The following is a 24,406-nucleotide window of genomic DNA, read 5'->3' on the forward strand; positions in this document are numbered from 1 at the left end:
CTCTGCTAGTCCTGGCAGCAGCAGACAGCTCTGGACCAACCTCTGAAAGGGGCAGGAGGTGTTGCTTGGAAGGATCCAACCGGCCTCCCTGTACTGCTCAGACACCGAAAAGGAATTAAAGCAGCAGGTCCACGAGGGACTGGGATGCACCGGGCGCATTACAGCCCCACGTGTCACAGTGCCAGCCTCGGCTGGTGGCACGAGCAGCTGCTTCCAAGCCTGCGAGCCAAGCTGCTGCGGGCAGCCCCGCGCCAAGGTGCAGCCCACGCAGCAGATGCTGCCGGGATGCGCTTCCAAAACCAACCCTGCGGGCATATGGCAGCGAGGGGACGGCCAGGACTTGGGGAGGGATGAAGTGAGAACTGAGATGCCCCACAGCAGCCTGGGCACGAGGGCCTAAAAGCTTTAATGGGTATGCATCTCCCAAAGGCCAGGTATCCCAGCACTTGGCAATGCTGCACTCAAGCTGGTGGGCATGGGCCCGTCCTGTGCTTTTTAATTCATGAAGAAAGGACTGAGGTGGCCAAGTCCCCAGTGCCCCATCGCCCAGGACATGCCACAGTGATCCAAGAGGTGCCAGCAGCGACCTGGCTGGGGTGGGAACGGCAGCAAGGGGGTCCCTGTGGCGCCGGCTGTGCTGGAGTGAGAGCTCAGCTTACCTCCAGGATGGTGCAGCGCTCCGACTGGCACTCCACGTCCTCGCAGGGCTGGAACATGCCCAGGGTGACGCAGTTCAGGAGGATGACCAGCATGCTGACGTGCTCGAACCAGGTGAGGGGAGGGCGTTAAGGAGAGCACACGGTGCTTCAGGGGGCAGCGGGAAGGGGGAAGTGAGGGATCCGCACGATTTTCATGCCCAAGACCCTTCGCTCCTCACGCAAACTGAAAAGAAAACACCTCCAAACATCCCAGATTTGCTGAAGTTTGAAGTTTTTGGCAACTGAGGAAAGGGCCTTGGAAAGGCATTCCTGTTGAGATGAAGGGACAAAGGATGCCTTTCATTTCCTACACAGCAGCAAAGTCGGAGAAGCCCAGCGAGGCACCAGGCCACGTTTTCCATCTGAAGCCCCCCCATCCTCTTCTCTATTTCGTGCATGTCAAAGGGCAGCAGAGAGCACAGCCCCCTCTGTCCTCCTCCCACAGCAAATTTCACCTCCAGATCTCAAATGGCTTTACCACCGAATCACCCAAAATGTCTGCGAGCACTGACTCTGTCATTGCCAAGCTACAGAAAGCAAGACGAGGAGAGAGGAGTGAATTCAGGCACCAGCAGCAGCAGAAAACAGGCTCACAGCCTGTTCCTTGCCCCAACCAGTGAGTTGCTCTCCTCGTTCCCATCCTAAAGATGCTGCAGAGTCTGACTTAGCTCTGCATTATGAAGGATGTAAGGAAAACAAAGCCAGCACGACCAGCATAAGCTGCAGGGGCAGCCACGAAGACATGCTGAAATCCCAGGTGCAGACAGGCTGCACAGCACAGACTGAGTAAGGTAAGAAAAGGGTTCAAGGCTGGATGTACCCGCAGTCACCAAAAATAAGAGGCTGTATTGTCTTACAGGCCCCACCAGTGCTCAACTGCGCTGTCATTAATAGCTTCGGTGTAGTAAGTGGTGATTTGCATCAGCACAAAGTAGGCCCAGAGCTTATGATTACTGCTGCTGGTATGACTATTAAAAATAATTAAAAAAAAAAAATGGGGGAACTAAACAGGAGTTTCACAAATTACGAATGAATGAGAGAACTGTTCTTGGGAAAATAACTGGAAACATCTGTGTATGAATAAACCTTTATGCTTTCAAACACACAAGTGTATGTGAACAAAGGCTCGTGGAGAAAGAACATTGTCTTGTTTCTGATAACAAAAAAAAATAATCCTATTTTGGAAACCCAAACAAAACAAAACAAAAAACCCACCCTACCTTAGTTACCCTTGCTGCTTTCACAGCAGGACAGGATGGTTTAGATTGGAAGACGCCTCTGGATGTCCTCTGGTCCATCCCTGCTTCCAGGAGTACTTCACCTACCTACGCCCTCCTGCACTGGCTTCAGCAAGAGGCACCAGAAGGCAGCAGAGCAGGAGGGAGAGGAAGATTTCACTGCCTGGTGCACCACTTGCTATTTTAGAGAGGGGGTTAATTGGAAAATTCAGAGCCAGGAACCCCCTGGAGCCCATGCTGGGGACCAGAGACACATCATGCTTGGAAACCCACTTGTCTGCAGTGAAAATGCATGGGATAAACTGAACAAATAACTGAACAAATAAATAAAAACCCAGGTTCCCCTGGTGGTGACGCAGAAGGAGCCAGAGGAGGTGAAGCCCCTGGCCACAACCCCAGAGGACTTTTGTGCTGCTGAAATGCCAGCCTCGGCTCGTTTTCATTTCTCCCTCCCTTCAGCGACTTCCTCCTGATTTTTGACATTTTTAGGGGCTGTCTGGCTCTCCTTCCCTTTCAACTAATTAGAAGCAGAGTGGTAATCCTGCTCCACAGAGAAAACAGCCCACGTCAGACCCAAACAAAACCTAACCCCTGGCCACATCCTCCTTACAATATTTGCATTGCTTGATGGGATTCATGTGGAACTCCCTGTAAACACGGCTCCTGGACTATTCCCAGGGTGCCTGCAATTGCATTCATTTCACTTATTATACTTGGGGATTTTTTTTTTCCCTTTAAAGAAAAAAAAAAAAAAAGCCAACACAGAAGAAAGTGTTGATGGATTGGGTCTGCTTCTCCTAGAGGAGGGGAGCCTGTTGGCCGTGCACTTGTTTGGCTTTGACCCCACTCCTCCACTGCTGTGGCACTGGGGAAAGCATTGCAGCTCATATAACCCAGACTTCTCCCCACTGCAAGGGCGAATGAGGCTTTTGAATCCCCCATCCACCGAGGGTTGTTCGCTCTGTTGCTGTTCTCAGTCCTGCTCTCTGCCACCCCAGCCCTTGTTTCTAGCAGAACCAAACAAGAATTAGATTTCGTCTCCCATTAGAAAACACCGATTTGGCAGAAGTGAGTCATTGGAGGGGACCAGCTTTGACAGCGACGTTCGATCAGCATGGACGTTTGAAGATACAACAAGGAAAAGGAAAAGCCTGTCCCCAGCAAGGCAGAGGCACGGCTGGTGCCGAAGGGAGACCTCAGGAGAGCAGGCAGCCTGTCTGCTGCTCAGATCTTTCTCATCCTGATGCCAAATCACAAACACTTTAAAAAGAATACAGTCAGAAAATCTGCCTGCCATTTGGACCCAGCATCTGTCTCTGAGTTTTGGTTTCAGAGGATCAGCTGAAACCTGAGGCTGGAGATACTTGCGAAGCAGAGCCCCTGTCCTGCTGAGCCACCCAGGACCTGAAGTGCCTTTGTTCAGGTGCTCTGCTGAACCACAGCCCTCAAAATTTCATTCTTTCTTCTAAATACTCTAATTGTGGCTTTTCGTTGCTGTGTGTAAACAATCACCTGCATGACAACTGTCACTGGGGCTGAAACGAGAGCCCTGATTCCATACAGACAGAAATGCCACTGTCACCAGCCCGTCTTAACACCAAAGCTGAATTCGGTGTCTTTCAGGAAGCCAGAAGAGCTGTTTCAGTTTTCTGGAGGAAAAAAGAAAGGCTCTTCCACTACTCCGTGGTCACAGATGTTTAGAGGCTTTCGGAGCTACCAGGCAGGGTCAGCCACAGCCACACGACGGAAAAGAGACATAAGAAAATTCGTTCTGCTTTTGAAGAAAAGTCTGAAGAAGCAGAAGGAAATGCACTGTGGGAACAGCTCTGCTTTCGTTGGAGAATGGAGCAGAGGAGGGAGGAGGAAACCCCTGCTCCTGGCTTGGATGCTTCCCGGATGCTTCCCCAGTCCTTGTTCCCCATCCCTTCTTGAGGTGCTGGGGCTGGAAGTGCTGAGCCGAAGGGTCCTGCCTGCTCCTCAGCCCACCTCCTCCTCCTGCAGCTCCTATAAAAGCTTTAAGCCCCTGCCCTATTTATTTTCATATCAGATTAGTGACGGCGATCTGCTCCCTGATTCAAAAGCAGGATTACCCTGAGTGCTCTGCCCTGACGGGACTAATCCTCCCTCCACCGTGCAGATATTCAAGGCAACTTCAGTTCAGTCCCCAGTTCCTTGCTGCTGGCTCTGAAGCTGTGCTTTTAGCCCTTGGTGACCACTTTCCCAGAGCCCCCCCTGAAGCCACCCCACCTCTGAGAGGCCCCGGAGCCCAACTCTGAGGAAATGGGTGGATGGAAACAGAAATCCCACAGCACAGAAAGGCCTCCTGGGTGACACCCAATGCTTCTGCCTTTGCTGCAGGTTCCAGGGTGATGGCACCTGAAGTATCTGGGCCAAGCTCAAATCCCCCAAACGCCCTTCAGGCAGGCGGCTGTGGTGCTCGGGGGCTGCTCTGTGCTGCGGGGTCGAAGCAGTCTCTTGTGCCAAAATCCAGCCCCGAGTTCAGAAGCGGCAACACAGAAAGAGGATCCTGCCTTCAAAGTCTGTTGGTAGCACCTGCTGCTGGCACAGCCTCTGGTGCTGATGCTCTCTGGCAGGTTTTCACAGGGTTTTATGAAAATCCCTCCAGGGGAAGACCAGTGACTTGAGGATAAAGACCCTCTGCCATGCCTGTATGACTGGTCTTTACTGGCTCATCCTTACCAGCTACACCTGATTTACAAAGAATTAAAATGGATGTTCATACGGGCACTCAAGACAGCTTGAGTATTTCCAGCAGTCAAAACTGAACTGAAGGAGTCCAGAGCAAAGACATGGGCCAGTCACTGGCACCACATCACCTACCCATCACCATTAATGCCAGCACATGTGTGAGGAATAGGCAAACCAAAATAAAACCATGTGGGAGCTGTGCACGTGTCCTGCCCCAGCACCTCCTGCCTCCGACCGCAGCCCTGCAGCAGGGCTCGAGCAGGCTCACCCGGCACAAAGGCAGCTGCACAGCAAGACTCGCTCCTCTCCTAAGGATATTGCCAATTAGTTAAGGAATCCAGCTAGCAAACACCGAAACACTTTTTTTTGTTTTGGTCTTTAAAACAGCTCTCTGCTGGTGCAGAGTGGAACAGGACATCAGAGCTGCTTTGCACCTCACGACAGGCAGCCTGAGGTGGTACAGCATCTTATAGTGGGACACAGACAAGTTGCCTTAATGCAGCAAGAGATACCCGAGAAAAAGTTTGTACTTGGCCTCTGATTTAACATTTCTTCCCCCCTCTCTCACTTCGGAGACCTGCCTGCATGAGCTCGTCACAAGGACGAAATGCAGCCGGAGAACTTCAGCACCCTGGGGGCCTGACCCTCTCATCTCACTTTACAAGAGCCTTAATTCCACCACGTTTATGGCAGCAGCACGAACTTAAGCAGGCACAGAAATAAGCCGTGTCCTTCCCAAGCATTGCACTCGTTTAGCTCAGCCAACTTAGCCACAGACAGAATTCAACTGGAAGCCCAGCCCCAGCTGGGACAGTCGGCTCCAGCTCCTCCGGAGATGGTTTGTGCTATTTCACACCACGGCGTGGAAGGCTGCAGGCAGAAGAAAAGAATGAGTCTGCCTTCATCGAAAAACCCAAATGCAATCCCAACCTCTCCCAGCTCTTTCCCCCCGTAAACCTCTGGTTCTTGGCACAAGCAGAAACATGAAATGAGCTCAGTGATGCGGCTCGGATCTCCGCTTCATGCACGTCAGCCAGCAAAACCATGTGGATAGTTCCTGTTTCTGGAAGATTTCAAGATGCTTACACATTTGCCCGATGTTATATGGGGATTTCTTGGCCTGCAGGTGAAAGTCTAATATTTTCTTTAAAAATTTGAAGGCCTTGTTAAATGTAAAAATTAAAGACTTGAGAAGAAACTGCTAGTCTGGCTAGAAAGCAAGGTTTTCAATGCCCAGTTTAAAGCTGCGTGGGTTCACAGTGGATTGCCATGCCTGCAGTTCTGGTTTGTATCCTGTTGCCTTTGCATCAGGTGTTTCTCCTGTCCATGTAACAAGCACAGACAAACACAGAGGAGCGGGCACAGGGAGGGCTCAGACATCTCCTAACGCGCTGGTCTGCTCCATGCCGCAGCACCGCCAGCGCCTCACCATTTTCGAGGGGATAATCTCCACCATCCATCACTCTAATTCTGAAAATATTTCTGCAATAAACACAGTAAAAATGCTGGGGCTGTATTTCTGCTGTGTCACAGAGTCTCTTGCTCTCATCCCGTGCCTCATGACGAAGGATGTGCTGATAAAGCCCAGGTCCTGCGGGGGGACCTGCTGCAGCTTCCCAGCAAAGCTGCCCCCGAAAGGTAGGAGCCCAGCGCCCAGCCACTGGAAAGCAGCAAGGCAGGATCATGGTGCTTACCATTTTCACATAATCTTATTATTTTTAAGCCAGTCAGGGGATTTTGGAGACTTAACCCGTTATTTTAAATGCTTGGATTTGGCAGTACTGCGATTATTGCCGTTGCCATATCTGTACGTACCGCGCACGATGCTGAGGAATAACACACAGCGATAAAAGCCAAGTTATAGTTACAAGCAGAACATATGTTTACAGAAGCAGCAGCCAACTGAAGTTTCAGTTTTTATAGCCGAAGATGTGACTAATGCACTAAATATACACACACGCACGTATATATATACACACGCATCTGAGAGACGGGGATTTTCGGAAAGCTCTTGGTGAGCTGGGCATGCACTTCTCGTAGGAAGGCAGCAGGGCTCGGGGATGTAATTCCTGCTGTGCAACATCACAGCCTTATTTTCCATTCAGAAATGAGGCCAGCTGGAAACCCAAGGACCTGCTCGCAAACCGCCCAGCCCAGCATCTGTCCCTGGCAGAGGCAGGGCTGCAGGAGCCCTTGGGAGGCAGGGGAGGGCTTGGGAGGGCTCGGTGGGACCCCGAGCAGCCCAGCAGACCCCGAGGATGCGAGGCTGCCCCTCTGCATGCAAACTCACCCCATGAGATGGCAGCTGGGCTCTGGCACAGCGCTGGAGCACCAAATTGTTTGCAGGGAAGGGTGGCCAGGATGGGGAAGAGCAGGACCACAGGGTGGGCACCACCACTGCCTCATCCCATTGAGTAAAACCACCACGTCCATCTGTCCTTGCCCCCTGACAGACGGACAGGCCACCCCAAAAGGCTCAGACAAAGGTGGGAAGCAGCTCTGGTGTAAAAATACCTAAGTGAAGGTACCTTGTACCTATTTAGGGGTGCTGTCAACATCTTGGTGAGTTAGGGTAACATTTCCCATCACCTCATGCCAGCAGTGACAAAAATAGCTTTAAAAGCCTGCAATATCCACCTCATCCTTTATGCTAAATGATGGAAAACAGTCCGGACGCGACGATATTTGGTAAATAGGAGCAGGGAAAAAATAAAAAGGAAGAAGAAGAAAGAACAGAACTGCAAGAAAAATGACTCAGAACACAAATCCCGAGAGGCAGCGCTGGCTGGTGCTGGCAGAATTTTAAGGAACATTCTTATTTTTAAAAAGTTGATTGATTAAAGCTATTTTTAGTGCCCATACTGCACTGGATCATTTGGGTTCGTTTGCTTATGAATTGTAAAACAAAATGAGGCAGCTGCACTTCAGAAATATATACCTCCCCACCAGCACCACAAACACGCAGCCCAGCAGCAATATTTCAGCCCGAAAGACACCAAGTTGGCACATGTCTTTGGAGATCGGGCTGACTGCAGAGAAATCTTGTTTAAGAAAGGATTAGCCTGAGTTACTGGAATAACTGCATCCCGCTTGTTTGTTATAAGATGTAAAATAACCATAACGAGAGCCCAAACGGACCCTGGGCAACACGTGTGCAAGCCAAGCGGCTGCTGCAGGATGTGTTTTTCTTTCTCAACGTGGGGATAATGCTGTTTGCCTTGCACGGCCAGAGATCGGGAGAGCTGGGCACAGCTCCTGGATCTTGGCCTCGCTGGATGTTGTGCAAAGCAGAGACCTGCTGCAAAGCCCGGGCTGTGCCGTGCCATTTGAACGCCTCCTCTTTGGTTTTGGCACTCTGGGCTAGCTGGAAATGTGTTTGCACCAAAGGTATTTGCTCTGAGCACAGAAAAAGCTGGCGTTTGTCCTGTCGGGGACGGTCTCTAGCATCCACTGAGACACACGCAAATGGGCAGCAGTCCTCAGATAACCCCCCTTTGCTGACAAATCTGGGTAATGGCCGTAATGCCGAGATCAGAGCTTGTTCACAGATCGTCCAGTGGCAGTAAAGGGAGGATAAATCCAACCCATTATGCACCTTAAATCATTCACCTTGCTCAAGCCAATCTTTTGGAGCCATAATGAATTTAAAAGTGGTTAACTCCAAGTCCTTGTCGCGTGTCATTTGTCAGGCAGCTCCGCTCACCCTGCCTGCTGTAGGAGACGGGCGGTGCACAAGTCACTTCTTTGGGGGATTCAACCTCCAGCTAAAAGGACGACACGGGCAGAAAAGCACCTCGAGGGGTGCAGGGTGCTGCCTCCTCCTCCCCTGTCCCTGGGGCTGTAGGATCAGGATCTCTAACAGCACAAACCTGTCCTGTTGGGGCTCACATAGGGAAATCAAAGCGATGCGAACCATTGCTGTGCCCAAACCCACTGGGAAACTTCCCCACGCCAGCCTGCCAGCACGCATCACCTGGGACAAATCACCTCCGCTGGCTGCGTTACTTGAGTGCCTGTTAGTGTCCAGAGTGATGATGGGGAATGCATTTAGCGTGTTTTGAAGGCATCCTGAGATGGCCCGGCAGGAAACGAGGCTGTATCGATTGAAGTGACATCAATGCACGCACTCCATGGGATTCAGCAGTGCATTCAGGAGTGAAGCACAGTCCTGGCAGGAGCCCCAGGAAAGCCTCCAGTCCTGCCATTCCCACACATCATGCCTAAAGCCTTGGGAATTCCAAGGTGTGAGTCCTGATCAACTGTGTGCAGAGATCCCAGGGCCAGGGCTGGAGGTAAAGCCACAACCATTCACCCCAAAGACACCCAAATGATCCCTAAACACATCACAACCCGTTCAGCCACCGAACCCACTAAATCCACCCAAACGAGAGCATCTCATGTTCACTGAATACCCAGCCATCATTTAAGGAGACAAGGACAGAAATGTTTTGCCTAGTCCCTGCGTGACTCACTTGATTAAAACACATCCAAGCACCTATCTGCGCGGCACCGGGCGAGGGTGAGCAATCAGAGCAGGTAATTGCCTGCGAGCAGCGGGTGCGTGGGTGAGACGCCAAAATCCCTGGGGGGGGAAGCGGGGCAGCGAGGGCAGCGAGCCGCAGCCGCATCCCGGGGGCTGCCCGGTGTCATAGCAACTCGGGGCTGCAGCTCCACCGCCAAAATGCTGCTGCTGGGGTGAACCCAGAGGGAGGCCGAGCTCTAAACATCTCCTCTGCCCTGCTGGTGGGGCTGGAGGGGGCGTCGCGTTTGGAAGCAAACGTCACCTTTGCTTCCATTCGCCTTTTTCCTACAAGTCCCCAAGGAGAAAGGCCCACGGCTCCTGCCCCGCCAGCTCCCTGCCTCAAAGGCGCAGCCCCGGGGATGGGAACTCAGCAGGAACCCCTGAAAACAAAGAGGAGAGGCTGACTTTGTTTTCCCTGTGTCATCTCTCCAGCCGGCAAAAAAGTGCTTTGTGAGAAAAAGCAAGCAAATAAATTAAACGTTGCTGGAGCACAGCGTGGTGGGTAAGGAGAAGCTCCTTTTACAGATGGGAAACATCAGCGGGAAGAGGCGGGCGGGCTGCGAGGTGCTCCCGCTCGTGATCCTAGCCTGAACCCATGCAGGGCACTGCAGGCTGCCTCAGGGGGACAAACACAGCCTGGGTCTGAGCCCCGGTGGGTGTCAGAAAGCTCACAGCCTGTCCCGACCCCCCCAGCCACCTCCCAGGCCAGAACAGCCGGCACCGACTGAGTGGGGACGGCCAGACCCTGAGCCACGTTTGTGGTGTTGGGACACGGCCAGGGTTTCTCACCATGACCTCCCCTGTGGGATCATGTTTTGGGGTTACTGGATGAGCTGCTCTAAGTGCTTCTCCTCCCTGCAGGAGCATCTCAGCACCCCGAGCTCCCCCTGCCCTCCCCACCTCCGGGTGACTGCACAGGGAAATGCCGCGGGGAGGACGACTCGGGGACACCTCGCCCGGGCTGAATCCAACCCCCAGCTTCCTGCAGGTTTCCAAGAGCAAAGGAAAGGCTGAAAGATAAAAGGTGCTGGAAGAGAAACAGCTGCGCTTTTCCTTCCTCTGTCCTTTCCTTCAGCTACAGACGGAGCCGCGTGGGATGGAAACAAGCTGCGGTGCAGCCCAGTAGCTCTGGGGACAGCACGGACTGGTTGTTAAAGGATGAGAGGAGCAGAAAACTTCCCAAAGGACCAGATATCCTATTCCCTCAGCCCCTTCCTTGCAGCCCCCCCGACCACACAGGCCGCCCCTTGGCTGAGCATTGTGCACCCAACACCCCAGCATGGGATTTGCACCTGCAGTTCCCAGTCCCTCTGTGCGAGGGGGCTGGGATGCCCCACGCTGCAGGAATTTGACTGAGAATTTTTTAATCTGATTCTCAGGAAAGAGAAAAATTGAACATTTTTGCTCCCGGTGTTAGATGTTCCAGGTGCTTCGCATGCCGTTAGCACCACGGCACTTAGGGTTGGGATTTGTGAAGGCAGAGAACAACCACAGAATTTGTTCTTGTTTCTGCGATGATTCAATTGCTTTGTGTCAAGCTGCTCACCTTAAAAAATTGGTCTGCCACGTTTTGGCTTCGTCCCCCTCCATAAAGCAGCCCTGGCCCCCAACTTTTTTTGCCACAGGGCTCAAAGCTGAGACCTAGTGAGGGGTTCAGCTTCTTCCCACAGCAGCCCCTGCACCCAGGTCAGGTCCCAGCTTCAGAGTAGCCTGGGGTAATTTCAAAACACTTCAGTATTTCAGTTCTTAGCATCACCGATCCCTGTTTTAATGAGCTGAATATCACACAGAGCCAGGGACACTTCCATCAGATCTCCTCACTCTCCACTCAGGAGTTTGACATTAAAATCAGGTCACTCAGATTAAAACTTTGTGGTCTTTTTAAATTCAATGTGCCCCAAAACTTCTGTGCAGGATTTCCAAGTTTTTACAATCCAGCAAGCTCAGTTCAGAGGATCAGGAGAACATCTTTTTGGAGGGGTTCTTGGTGAGCACCTGGGCTCTGATTTACCCCATCTCTGCCCATTTCCAGCCACACTCACGGCTGATACCCATGTCAGCAGGAGAACCAACATCTATTACACTCAAAAAATCAATTCTGCCAACACGGGTACAGGAGGATCTGAAAGGACCAGAGGCACCAAGCCTGACCAGGGGGATCCCAAGTGTTTGCAGCTGGAATCTCCTCCCTGCACATCTCATGAGACCAGCTCATGCTTCCCAGCACTGAGTTTGCTAGAAATCTGGACAACCAAGCTTTTTGGAGCGTATCAGCATTAATAACAGAAGGTGCCCTTCTTGCCTCACACAGTTAATGCTGTGTCATAAACTTGGCTGCCACTATCGATACCAACGTGACGTTGGTGTCCATGTAAATGTCACTCCGTAGCAGTAATGTCAATGCCGCAGTCCCCAGGGTCAATAAACAACAATACCAAATGTCACCCTGCCGGAAAGTATCGAGTAATTGGGAAATGCTAATAGGAAGGTAAAAACCAGGGATGCACGTGGGGCACGGAGTTTGCCTGGAGGAGGAAACTAATTCCACCTTAGCCCCGAGCACTGCCAGCTGCTGGATTTGGCCCTGTTGCTGCTGTCCTTGCTTTTCACCACTGCTGTGGGCAGGGGCTGCCCAGACACCCTGCAGTTAGTGCATGGGGGTTAAGAAGAGGGTAATAATTCCTTCCAGGCAGCTTGGGGCCTGGAGGATGGTTTGGTGAAACACTCCTGATGTACTGCCTGTCTGTAACATCTGCTCCCACAATGGGCTCTGCGGGAGAAGACGAAGAGGTCCAAGAAGCGTGGTTTGTCCACCCAAGAAACACCCTTTAAACCTAACTGGCATTCAGATGTTTTTACCAAAACTCTGCTCGAGCTCAGTGAGCGAAGCTATCTCAGCTCAATCCGCTTCCACATGCACATTGGACAGATGTACCCGTCCTCAGGAAGGCTTCCAGCTGCTGACAAATGCCTCGAGGCAGCCAGAAGGACCACAGTCAGCCCCAACACCAGCTCTTCGCTCACAATTCCTGTTTAGGACAGCCGCATATTTTTAATTCAGCTGCAGGAAGCTGAGGTTCCCAAAGCGCCAAGCGCTCCTGCAGCTGGGCTGTCGTGATAGACCCATGTAAGCAGCAACATCCATCACAGCCAGATAAAGCTCACCTATCTCAGCACAGAGAATTGATGGATTGACCTACTCAGTTAAAAGAAAGTATTTCTGGCAAAGAGCTTTCTTTTTTATTTTTATTTTTTTTTTTCTTTTCCTGACTGCAATATTGAAAAAAGGGAGAAAATAAAATAAATTCCCCAATCAAACACTTCATGTTATACTTGGATCCATGGCATGTTCTTCTGATGAATAGAGGCAATTATTTTCCAGAATAATTTCAGCAGCTTTGATTCAAGGGGCAGTTTAGACTGACATTTAAATGGGCTCGAATTTAAACCAAGTGGTATTATCAGCTAGTGATTTTCTACTCACCGCTTCAAATAACTCCGTGCCCCACAATTGCCATGTAATAACCCCCCAGTTTACAACAATCTCAGGAGGGAAAGGACCTGGGTGACTGAGTGACCTGCTCTGCCATGGGCAATGCTCTGATTTAGGCAGGTGATAAGGATGCCATGCAGCAGTCCTCCCAAAAGCATCTTGCAGCTTTGGGAGGAATGTGGAAGAGGCAAATCCCAGCGCAGAGTGCTGCTGGTCACAGCAGTGTCACAGTGTGGTTTGATGGCCTTTGCCTCTCTAACCCCCCATAAAACCCTTGTACCATGAGGGTTTGCGTATCATCTGGCCTGGCTGGATGCTGCGGTGCTTCCTCTTCGCTTTGCAGTCCTGGATTATCCAGTGAATGCTGGTGTCTCAATACAACCCACTGGCACCTAAACAAGCTTGTACAAACCACAGGGAAATAAATAACTGGGCAGCTGAAACATGAACCTTTGCCCTGACCAGGAGGTGAACACACACTGCTGCTTTTTGGGGGTGCCACGTGGCTCCGATGCCTTGGAGCATTCGCTCCCCTTTGCTGACCAGCCTACGGACCATCAGCCACAAGCTGTGACAGCACCCAAAAAAGGACTTATTCCCCTAGTTCACAAAGATGTTCCTTGTGCCTTTTCTACCCAGGGTCTTGCCAGCCTTGCTGCTGTGGTATTGGAGAGCCTCGCGATCGTTAATGGCTTCTTTGCACGAGTGGCGCCTTTACAGGCGGCTCACCCCAAATGCTCCTTCATCCTCTCTGTGTGCCTTTCCTCCTTGGCACAGCTCTCCGGCTTTCTTCCCTGCTATCCGAGCTGTAGTCTGTGCCGGGATGACAAATGCAGCCCTTAATGCCAGAGGAAATGAGGCACGATTCAAACGCAGCACTTCAGAGACAACTGATTCGGGCTATGCCTAACTCACAGAGCAGGGAAATGGCCCGGAGAGAGGCTGAAGAAATTGGGGGCACAAAGCCACGGGCTGCAGGCAGCAGTGGCACGGTTCCAGCTGCTTTTACCACCGCAGATCCCTGCAAAGCTCGTGGGAGCTGAACCAGAGCTTCGGTGGGTTTCAAACGGGTGAATATGATGTTAATTTAATAGAGCTGGGGAGCGTGAAGGTTTTCTAACAGAGCTCTGGAGGTTAAGGGAGACAGCACTTGCCCACAGACCGGGATGCTCTGGTCCCGGCATCTCCAGCCACGCAGCACAACGATCACGTAGGCAGTCAGTAGCTACGTCAACATGAAAATCTGATCGATTTCCCCATTCCTCTGCTCCAGTCTGCTCTTTCACTAAAGGCATTTTGGCAAGGCTCGCTGGGCCTCTCCAATCTCAATGGGAAAACACCCCCTCCAGCAGCTCCCTGCTGACTCAGCTATCACAGCAGGGATAGCAAAGGCCAACAGGAAGAAATATGGTTATTCTGGTCCCTGGTGACGTACACATTTGCATCACCAGTGGGCAAAACCAAGAGGCAAACAACTGTTATTACCCCCACGGTGATGCCCAGCTCCCTCTCCAGAGGGGTCGCATCCCAGGTCCCCAGGGCTGAGGTCAGACCTGCTCGGCACTCGCTGACGGGTGCCTAAAACCACCAGAGGATGAAGAAATAGAGGTGGTGGGTGTTTTACCAGGTCATACTGACTCTCACTTGGATCATGCTATTGCTCTGACTGCTGGCAAAATTGCCTTCTCACCTCTGCAGAGCCAGAACCAGATTTTACCAAACCGGAGTGGTCGGTTGGAAATATTTTCCTTCTTTTTTTCCTTGCAGAAAGTGTCTGGCCATGCAAGTGAATCTCACAGTCAGAAGCTGATTTCTGACCGCCTCTGCAACTTATTTCTCTGCCCCCAAGAGAAGCCAGCCCCCAGGATAAGAAAAGCAATGTGGCATCTGAACCCCACCTGCCCTAGAGATGGAGCACGGCGCTCAACAACCAGCCCATGCTGCAGAAGTGCTGAAAATGGTATTTGTCCCCAAGTAAAAAAGCCTACAAGGCAATTCCTGGTAGTGTTAACAGAACCCCATGCACTGCCCTCCAGATGCTCACTCCTGCCTAGCCAGGGACCAAAATCCTGCAGTGGGACACAACAAGGTTGCGGTAAGGGGATGCCCAGCAGTTCTGGGACGAGGATGCTGAAATGGGAAGGGGCAAAGGTCCCTGGAGGCGATGTCTGCAGCCGTCTGCAACCCACAGTGACCCTCACAGCTGTCCTAGCTGGCCACGCCAGCACGGCTGGGCTTCTGTGAGCCAGGAAAAGCCCCTCACAGCCCTCATTTTTCTCTCCGCTCACCCCTGCTATCTCTTGCTTCTGCCTCCAACTGGAATATTATCAAAATAAATAAACAGTGGATCTCAAGATGCAGCTGACAGAAAAAAGAGCGAGTGCTGGCTGTCCCTTTTGGACAGAGGGAACACAAGCCAATTCTCAGCTGCTTTTCGGGCCACACAAGGTTCAGGCATGCACTCCTCAGCCCAGACCCCCACCGCAATTGCCATGTGCAATTTGAGATTGCTTCTCCATCTCTTTGATGGAGAAGCAATCTCAAATAATTACTTTTTTTTTTTTTTTTTCTTCCTTTTGTGTAAAACAGCTTCAGTTTTGGGTTTGGGTGCCTTTCTTTTTCACCTGCTGTGCTGACCAGCAAAGCCTCGTATTGTGTTTGCCACTGACCGCTCTGGTGCATGCAGTCTAGGGAGCAAGCGCTCTGCACCCCAGGCTTTTCATCATGATAATGCTGATTAACACCTTCACTGCTAACGATGCAACAGGGTGAGAAGGGATGAAGGCAAAAGGAGGGAGAAGCAGGCCTCAAGGGAATGGGCAGGGTGGCTCTGCACCCGGAAAGCAGCTCCACAAGAGCCCAGATGAGAGCAGCGAGCACAAAGTAATGCTTGCTTTCCTCCCATGGGGTTGCACATCCTACCGAGGGCCTGATCCTTCCCTGCCAGCAGTGTGATCCAGCTGGCCTTGAGCAGGAGGTCTGGGGAGGCTGTGGAGAGGCTGCCTGCCCTGCAAACCCCAAGCACCTGCCTGGCTGCAGAGACCTTCGGAGTGCCCTGGGCAGCAAGGCGTGCAAGGAGCACGGTCTGTACATCAACCACGTCAGGCCCCAGCGATGCTCTTCCTTCCAAATTATTTTTTTTATTTAAAACCCATCAGCAGGTCAGGCCGTCGCCACTAAGCACCACCCAGTGCCAGGGGAAGGAAGCGAAGGCCGGGAGCTGCTCTCTGCTCTCCCTCCTGGGACGGCGAGCGCTCAGGGACCGGTCCCATCCATCTCCTGCTCAGGGCTGACAAGTGAAATTGCTTCATATCCTTCCCAAAATGTGCGGAATGAAACCGAGATCTATTTTAACACATATTCAAAGGGACACTGTCAAGTAGTTCAGATCCAAAATGAGGGATTTTGTAAACAAACCAAGCAAACAAAAGACTTACAAAGCTTTATATTAATAGAAAAGTTATTGGGCTGCTTCTGTTTTTTTTTTTTTTTCCTAAACACAGCAATAAAAAAAAATAAAGCTTTTTTAAAAATTCCCCCTGCAGTGTTTGCAATCCAAACAAAACAGCTTTATACTGGCACATGAGAAACGAGCCCTGGAGAGGAGCAGGCACTGCAGACAAGGTCCATGGTGGGCAGCTCTGGGAGCATCATCCCCCTCTTCCCCCTTCCTCTTGTCCCTGAGCTCCTCCAGCTCAGCCTGGCCTGGGTTGGCCATGAGGATGCACTGAGGGCTACAAACCCAGCGGGGCAAGATAAGGCAGGGACAAGCAAGGAATTTTCCACTTTCACTGGCCCAAGACAGCATCACCTCTACCATAGCCACATCTCCAACCTGTCCCCACCAAACCATTGAATCACTGGGGCTGGAAAAGCCCCCCTAAGACCAAGAAACTCAGCACTGCCAAGCCTACCGCTGAACCACGTCCCTCAGCACCATGTCCTCTGAGCACCTCCAGGGCTGGTGGCTCAGCCACGTCCCTGGGCAGCCTGTCCCAACGCCTCACACCCCTCTCAGTCCCCTGGTGCTGCCTCACCCCGAAGCATCACTGCCTTTTGGGTGCAGGTAGGAGCACTCAACACCTCTCCCAAAACAGGGAAGCCCCAGCTCTGGTATCGTACAGGCATGGGAAATGCTCGGAGAAGCCACAAACAAAGCTTTGCTTAGCCGGGTCCCAGGCTGCAAAATGAGAAAGCTGTTGCAATTTACACTTTAAATGAGTTAATGTTCATGAAGTGCTCTTGTATCAGTGCAGGCGGTTGTCAGAGCCAACGCAACAAAATGCTAATTCAGCTCTGCAATCAATGGTGCCTTTCTTAGAAGTGGCTGGGTAATTATGTCTAAACAGAAACGAGTTTTTTAAAGAGGTAAACAGCTGAAATTCATTACCTCTCTCTCCAGTTATCTGGAGTAAATTGGCGACATTGGCAGAGGCAGGAGGTTTGTAAGCACTGCAGAATATCCAGAGGTGCTCAAGTGCAATGGGAAGAGGGGCCAGGCTCTTGCCAGGCTGTCTGCAGATCAGGGCTGGGAGCAGAGGCTGTGCCGGGTCTCCAGGACAGTATTTATTTAGCACTGCCTTGCTAATAGTATAAAAAAGGTCAATTAGAAGGATTTGGAAAGATTGCAGCAAACTCAGGTCTTTCCTTCAGAGCACGTTACTCATCTGGCTTCCCCCATCTAATGAACACGCCTTGATGTTAACGAGGCCCCTCCTCAGCACCACTTACAGCTTTAAAAAGGGTGCGTTGGCAAAGCACTGGGAAAAATGATTGCAGCATGGGATGTGCATGGATATTAGCAGAGCTTTGGGGAAAATGCACAAAATTTAACTTTTTTTTTTTTTTAAACGTGTGCAGCCAGGTAGATGCCACAACAGGGTGGCAGCACCTGGGATCGGCTCTACCCCGACTGCAGCTGGGATGTGGGGGTCCAGCCCCATCCCATTCCCAAACCCAGCAGCTCTGCAGCGAATGCATAATGCACGCTGAGCTGGATGCTGGAATGGGCTCGCCGAGGGTTTTTGCTGCTAACTTCTATCCACTTGGGCTAAACAGTCATTAAACTTGGTGGATGCTTGCAATGCCTGCTGACAGTTCCTGCAAAAAAAAAAAAAAAAAAAAAAAAAAAGGACCAAATCGTGAAAGGGATCAGCTGGGTCTGAACTAACAGCTGCCCCCCATTGCATGCAACTCCCAGGGGTGCTGCAGCAACGAGGCATTTTGCTCCGACCACCCGTGGACATTTTAGCCTGAAGCTGCAACAACGCTCTGCAGCATTTAGGGTTTAGTGTTCAGGTCAAGCACGCCTGTAAACTCCACAGGCTTTGGCCCGAATCCAGCACAGCACTTACACGTGCCTTCTCCTGCTGATTTCTCCCAGGCTCAGAGATACTTCAAGTGTTTGGTGATCCTCCAGCCAGATCCAGGCAGTGAAAGGAGTGTGCTTGATGCAGTGGGAGGGGAGGATGCAGAGCTCCCCATGGCTGGGGAGGAGAACGGGGTCAGCAGCGAGCGGTGGGGTGGGAATCCCAGGGGTATCATCTGTGCCTATTTCAGGGGGAAGTCGGGAGCAAGGAAGCGTGTAATGATGCTAATTGGTGGCACACAGATGATTAACCCAAATTGCACAACTTCTGCCAGCATGGTCTTCTTTACCTCGATTTCTTTTCTTCGGCAAAGAAGAAAATGTTTGCCTTGGGTTGGCTTTCCAAGAGCAAATGAGCCCAGGGCTTCCAGCTCTAACCGAGCAGTTCTGTCGCAGCGAGGAGATGCCAGCACGTCGGGCAGGCAGGACAGGGGGGCCAAGCACGGACCGACCCACATCTGGTGCCTCTCCCCTTCAGCAGCAGAAGGAAGATAAAACACGGTGCTCACATAAAAGCAAAAGGGAGCACACAGATGCAGAGGTTTCCAGGCAGTGATTCCCACCTCGGGTTGGTCCTTGGTGCAGTCCGGGCTGTATGTGCTGACCCCTTTTCTTGTGAGAGGATTGCCCATCGTGATGTGGGTTTAAAAACAAGCACAAGGGCAGTAATATTCCACAGGCAGGCTGGAAAAATGAGGCAAGCAACACACACGAAGCAGCACGGGCAATTCTGAGAAGCCTTCGTGGTGCCACCACGCTGTGCCTAAGACCGCAGGTACCCATCAGTGTTTTGCTGGCTGATGCTGTTTCCACACCGCAATTCAGCCAGAGTAATGCTGCCTTCTCCAGCCATGTGGTTTTGGTTCCTTCACAGATTTTTGTAACACGAAGGGAGAGCCTCACTGAGCAGCACCAGCTTGTTGCACTCCCGCCGGCCTGATTCTGCAATAAATCCCCTGAGCGAAGTTATCTCGTGGATTTAGTACCGGTGTACTCGATGTGCAAGTCATTAAACTTGCACAGTAATTCCAGGGAAGTTCCTAAAACCATTTCTCTACGTTAACTCTGGGCCTTTTTAACATTTTCTGTAACTGCAGGCCTAACGGGTACAGACCTCGCACCCACTGTGGTTTTGACCTGCCTGTTCTCATTGATAGCCTCTGACACGCCCCATGCCCAACAAGAAAACCAAGTATTATTTATTTTAAAAATTGCCTGTATCTGGCTGTAAGCATCAGAAACTCCCCAGCCTCATAAGATAACTTGCCACCACTTCTATCCGGATCCCATAAAGCAGTTTTCTGCACCCAAGATGCTGCACCAGGTTATGGCACTTTTCAGCACCAGACCAGTCCCCGCAGTGCCGGCTGCAGGGGAAACCTGCCGGCTCCTCACTGATGGAAATGAGACCTCTCCAGGGGCAGGGGGACTTATTTTGGTGTTGAGAGCTGTAATTTTTAGTATTGTTCCCTTCTTGGCTGCGCTGGATAAACAGCAAGCTTTGCTGGGACTTTGCTGTGCTGCGGTGAGAGGGAAATTTTCGGCCGTGCTGAACAGCCCAACAACTCCTCCAGCAAGAACAATATTTTGCTGTCTCTAGACTGCGCTGAGTAAAAATAACTTTCAATGCTCCTCTCAATTAGCTGAGCAGCAGAAGGGCTGAAATGTGCATCTAATTGTGCCCTGCTTGCCTCGGATCAACTCTGGGAAAGGGCTCAGCCCCCGCCGGTCCCCGGTGGCCATGGGGCACCGCGCTGGTCCCTGGGATGAGTGGCTGGGAGGGGGACATGGGCAGCCAGCCCTGCAGGGGGAAGGGAGGGAGATTTTGGGGGAAAAGGGGAGAAAAAACTTGCAATGGCAGTGGAAGGGATGGGTCAGGGCCACTGTGGGTGGTGGGGACTGGTGCAGAGTGGGGTTCAGAGCTGTGCCACCCCACAAAGGGTGAGGCTGACAATTTGGAGGCTGCTCTAGCTCTAAGGCACGCGGGGGAATATATTTAACTTCGAAGAAATCCAAGAAGAAATTAACCATTAGCCTGTGGACTAGAATTCATTAATTGCAACCGACAAATTTAGGCTTAGTGCTTCGTTGGCCAACAAACTGCTGGAAAACATTTAATTAAAGGATTGACGGGGAAGTCTTTAACGGCCCAGGAGGACGAGCTCCTGGCTGCCGTGTGTGCCCGCGTGGAGCTGCCCCACACTGCTGCTTCCCCGGGGACCTCATCCCCTCCGGTGGCACAGTGCCCGTGCAGGAGGTGGCCCCCGTGCCGCCCCCGGGGAGCCCCACGGCAGCGCTCGCTCCTGCTTTCCCTGGCTGTCACCTCCCTTTTTCTCTCCAGGCAATGAATAATGAGAATAAAACCGAGAAAGAAAGCGCTATGACAGTCAATTACTGCCTCTGTGATTAACCACCCGAAAGCAGCCCCCGCGCAAGGCACCACTCGATGCTCTGTTTAAACAGAACCGTTCCGCTGGATCCCTTGATGGACGTTTAACCAGGAAGATAAAGCACCTGATGATTTATTTTCCTGTTTTCTTATATAATCGCAGCTTCCCAAATGTTAATGGCTGTGCACTGTACAACCAGCAGCAGTATTTGCATACAAGCCTTGCTGTTGTACGGGTGAACGCACTCGGCTGTCGCTGGCGGAGGTGTCAGGGAAGCAGCGAGGCTCTTTGCAGGTAAAGGCAGGATGCTCAGCCCCCGAGGGTCTCAGAGCAGGGTGAGACAAAGCTGGGACAAAACACAAGGTGGACACTACCCTTTCCTAAGGTTTAGGAAGAGAAGTGGCTCCCAGGGTCCACATCTGAGCTGGCACCAGTCTGTCCTTCCCCTGCACAGCCACACAGCATGGCTGGGACAGGGCATTACTGGCACAGCAGCTATAGTTGAGCTGAGCAAACTATAAAAATTTGATTATTTCACTGTTTCTCCTTCTATTTAATGCATTTCATAATGCAATCTAATTTCTAACAACCTCATCTTTACCAAATCCACAGAACTCAGCACAGAGCACATGTCCCAGCACAGCACCGCTGCTGCTTTTCTCAGCGCAGAATTAGGGGATAGGACACAGCTGGCGTGCTCTCCTTCACAGTAGTGTTTGCAAAAATCACTGTGCTACTGTGTACCTCAGTTTCCCCATCCCCATCAGGAGGAAGTGAACAGCCTATTTCTCAAAGTGCTTTGAACTTAATTGATAATAAACAATAAACAAAGCCTAGGTGTCATTGCTTAAACTTCAGCAATTTACCCACAAAGTTCTGACTTTCTCCTTTGTCCTAACTTTACCAGCTAAGCAGTCTGGGACCAGACCACCAAAGTCGCTTTAGTCCATCTCTTCCCCCTGGATTTGTTCCAAACACGCTAAAATCGCATCACAATGAACCGTGACCATCGCCACCACCCAGTGCTGCCTTGTCCCACACTGCAGCACACTCATTAACCTCATTTAGGGGTTATGTAAGGGCTTCAGACAAGGGAGGGATTCTCTCTCCTGACATTTGGGTTCTCCTTTATCATGCTGCCTTCTAGGTTTTCTCCTCTTGTACAGTCTCAGGGATTCTCACCATAACCTGATTCAGTTCTCAGACATGTAACATTTGTGCTGTACTTGTAGATCCTACTGCATCCACCAACATTTTCACACTCATCAGCAACAAAACCATTTGGACAAATGAGCCACACCTGCCTGAAGGCATTCCAGTGCTTGGGGGGATCCAGCCAATGCATTTTCCTCCCAGGTCAGTGGTGCCAGGTCTCAGTGCAAAGCCATGACTGAAGCAGCCTGACTGCCGTGACGCTAAAACACAGCTATTTTATTTTATTTTATTTTATTTTATTTTATTTTATTTTATTTTATTTTATTTTATTTTATTTTATTTTATTTTATTCTTTATCCCTGGAGAACTGCTTCTCCGAGGAAGTTAAAGGTTACCTGAAGGTGTGCAGCACCGCACCGTGAAATGAGCAAAGAGTTGTTTCCCTCCACCAGACCTTGTGTCGGTCTCACACAGCGCTAACGCTGGAGCAGCTCGGAAGAAGCCTCCAGCCTGCGTGCCACTTCCACTAAAATATTCTGAACGAAGGTACCATTTAGAAATGTTTTATGAATATGTATTAAACGATTATTAGCAGCAATGACTGTGCATTCTTTAAGAGCTTATTGTAAATCACCACGCAATAAAATACATCAAAAATAAATTCCCAACCACTGATGCCCTAATAAGCGCCAATAAAAACACCTATCAGGGCTTGTCGTGCTGCTGAGCAGAGGTACGTGCAGCTTTAATGAACTAATTTAAGTCTGATTGGCACCCCCAGCCTGCAAACTCTCACAGTTTGTAACCTTGCGGGCGTTACGAACGCTGCAGCCCACGAAACCTGCAGCACCCAAAGCACCTGGAAAGGAGAGGTTGTGTCAGGAAGGCCAAGCTCCAGGCCAGTCCATCGGCTGCACAAGAATCCTGCTTCCAGGCAGGGTTTCAGCAGCTTTTGTGCTCAAGGAGCAATTCCCTTGCAATGCAGCAGCTCTGCAGCCAGCACGGGTCGTCCCTCACTGCAAGCACACAGCAGGGCCGCTGGCATCACTCCCCCAGGGCTCTCCTTTTCCTCGTTTCTTATCTGGCAAAATAACTTTCCACAGAAGATGACTCTTTCTGTAATGATAAAAAAAAATCTGGCTCTCGACTATAAAAAAAAACGAGATGAAATTCCAAACATTTTCATCCGTTGGCAACTGGAAATCATGAGATGGCTCAGTGGGAATTTCTGTTCAAATCCAAGACATTTCATTCTGCTGAGTTGTGGGTTGGTTTTTGTTTGTTTGTTTGTTTGTTTTTTCCCCTTTGGAAAATTTGCCTATGAAGTCCACTTGTAGGGAAGGAACGAAACCCACTGCCACCAACAGCCCCGTGTCTGTTTATCCCACCCACAGCTCAGGAGCAGCCCTCTTGGGCTGCAGAGCTGGTTACAACGATGCCAAATATGCCGTTTAAAAAAAAAAAGCTTCTGGCATTTGTCTCCAAGGACTCCACAAACTCTAGGCTGCCCCTGCAACTGTTCACTGGCCATGAGGGCTCAGACAGGCACCCTGTGCCCAAGCCCCCACGCTTGGGCTATTTTCAATTCATTTATCTGCAGAACTGCAGCGTCTGCCCTTGGCTGGGGGGAGAGACGAACGTGCCAAATCTCTGGATATTTTGCAATCCTCATTTTTCCGAGTCCTTACTGCACCCTCCTCTGAAAGCAAACAGTCTGTACGGCAGAGGAGCGGGCTGAAACGCTGCCGGCTGCCTTGGAGGTGAAGGAGGGAGGAGAAATACCTGCAGGCTGCAGGTATAACCTCTCCCAGGTCACCCCGATGAGACCGGGAGAGGCTCAGCAAAGCGGAGGGGAACGCGGTGCAGGTGGCTCATCAGAACGGCTTTCATGCTGCAAAACTACTTTGCCTCCATCATTTCTCTGAATAGGGAATTTCACCACGCAGGGAGGAGCAGACCGTGTCTGGGCACGGATGCCAAATTGCATTTTGATTACACCTTTAGTTGCCCAAATGAAAGGGACCGAAGCAGCACCTGTAATTTGGCTCCAATCGCGGAGTCCGGCTGCTGGAGAGGGCTGGAGCCGGCTGCTGGGAGCTCGTGGGGATCTGCACTTTCGAGAGAGTTACTGAGAGAAAACGCAAAAAAATAAATAAAATACTCTGGTGGGAAATTCTAGTCTGTATTTTTCTTGACTGGGTGGGAGGAGAAGGAGAATACTTCTTAGAAGCTGAGTGTACCTGAGGACAGCTTGATGGAGCTCAGGTTTTTATCGATGGTCTCACTCCAGTGACTCTCATAAGCTCCCTCCTGTTATTTTATCCACACACCTGCATGAGTCTTCTGTGAACCAGGAGGGAAAACATTCATTAAGGCACCAGGTGAATTTTTCCCAGTAGCAGGGGGTTTATCCACCACCCACGCATGGACGGACACACGGACACAGCTGCGTGGTGCAGCCGTGTCCTGCCTGGGTGACCAAAGGGCTGAGCAGCTCCTGTCATGGATGGTCCCAACTCACCCAGACAACAGAAGCCACTTCTGCACTTTCTGCCCAACTTGTGCTGTGTGCACTTTGCTAAACCCGGGGCTGGGGACACCTGAAGGCATCAAGTGACCCTGACATTAAAACCAAGCGAAAAACTGAACCCAGAAATCCCTCGTGCACTGAATTTCCTGTCTTTATACAATCTGGCTGGAGTTAAGTCAGGAACCAGCAGAAGGGAGGAGCAGAGGCTCTGTGTGGGATCTCCAGCCCTGCTGAGCATTCCCATTTTGGGGTTTTCATCCACGCACACATCCTAAACCCACTCAGCCGCTCCGATAATGTCAC

At 51.1% G+C, this 24,406-nt stretch overlaps 1 protein-coding gene across 1 annotated transcript in view; it reads right to left on the reverse strand.

The window, feature by feature from the left end:
• Positions 1-24,406, reverse strand: part of CACNA1H (calcium voltage-gated channel subunit alpha1 H) — a gene marked incomplete at its 3' end in the record, with an annotated part of 220,244 nt that overhangs the window by 116,406 nt on the left and 79,432 nt on the right. The window contains exon 3 of the mRNA XM_084295770.1: positions 660-771. Within this exon, the coding sequence (XP_084151896.1) occupies positions 660-771 (112 nt within the window). The remainder of the gene's footprint in view (positions 1-659; positions 772-24,406) is intronic.

The sequence above is a fragment of the Netta rufina genome (assembly GCF_964035555.1).
Source record: "Netta rufina genome assembly, chromosome: 15".
In the NCBI taxonomy this organism is placed as follows: Eukaryota; Metazoa; Chordata; class Aves; order Anseriformes; family Anatidae; genus Netta; species Netta rufina.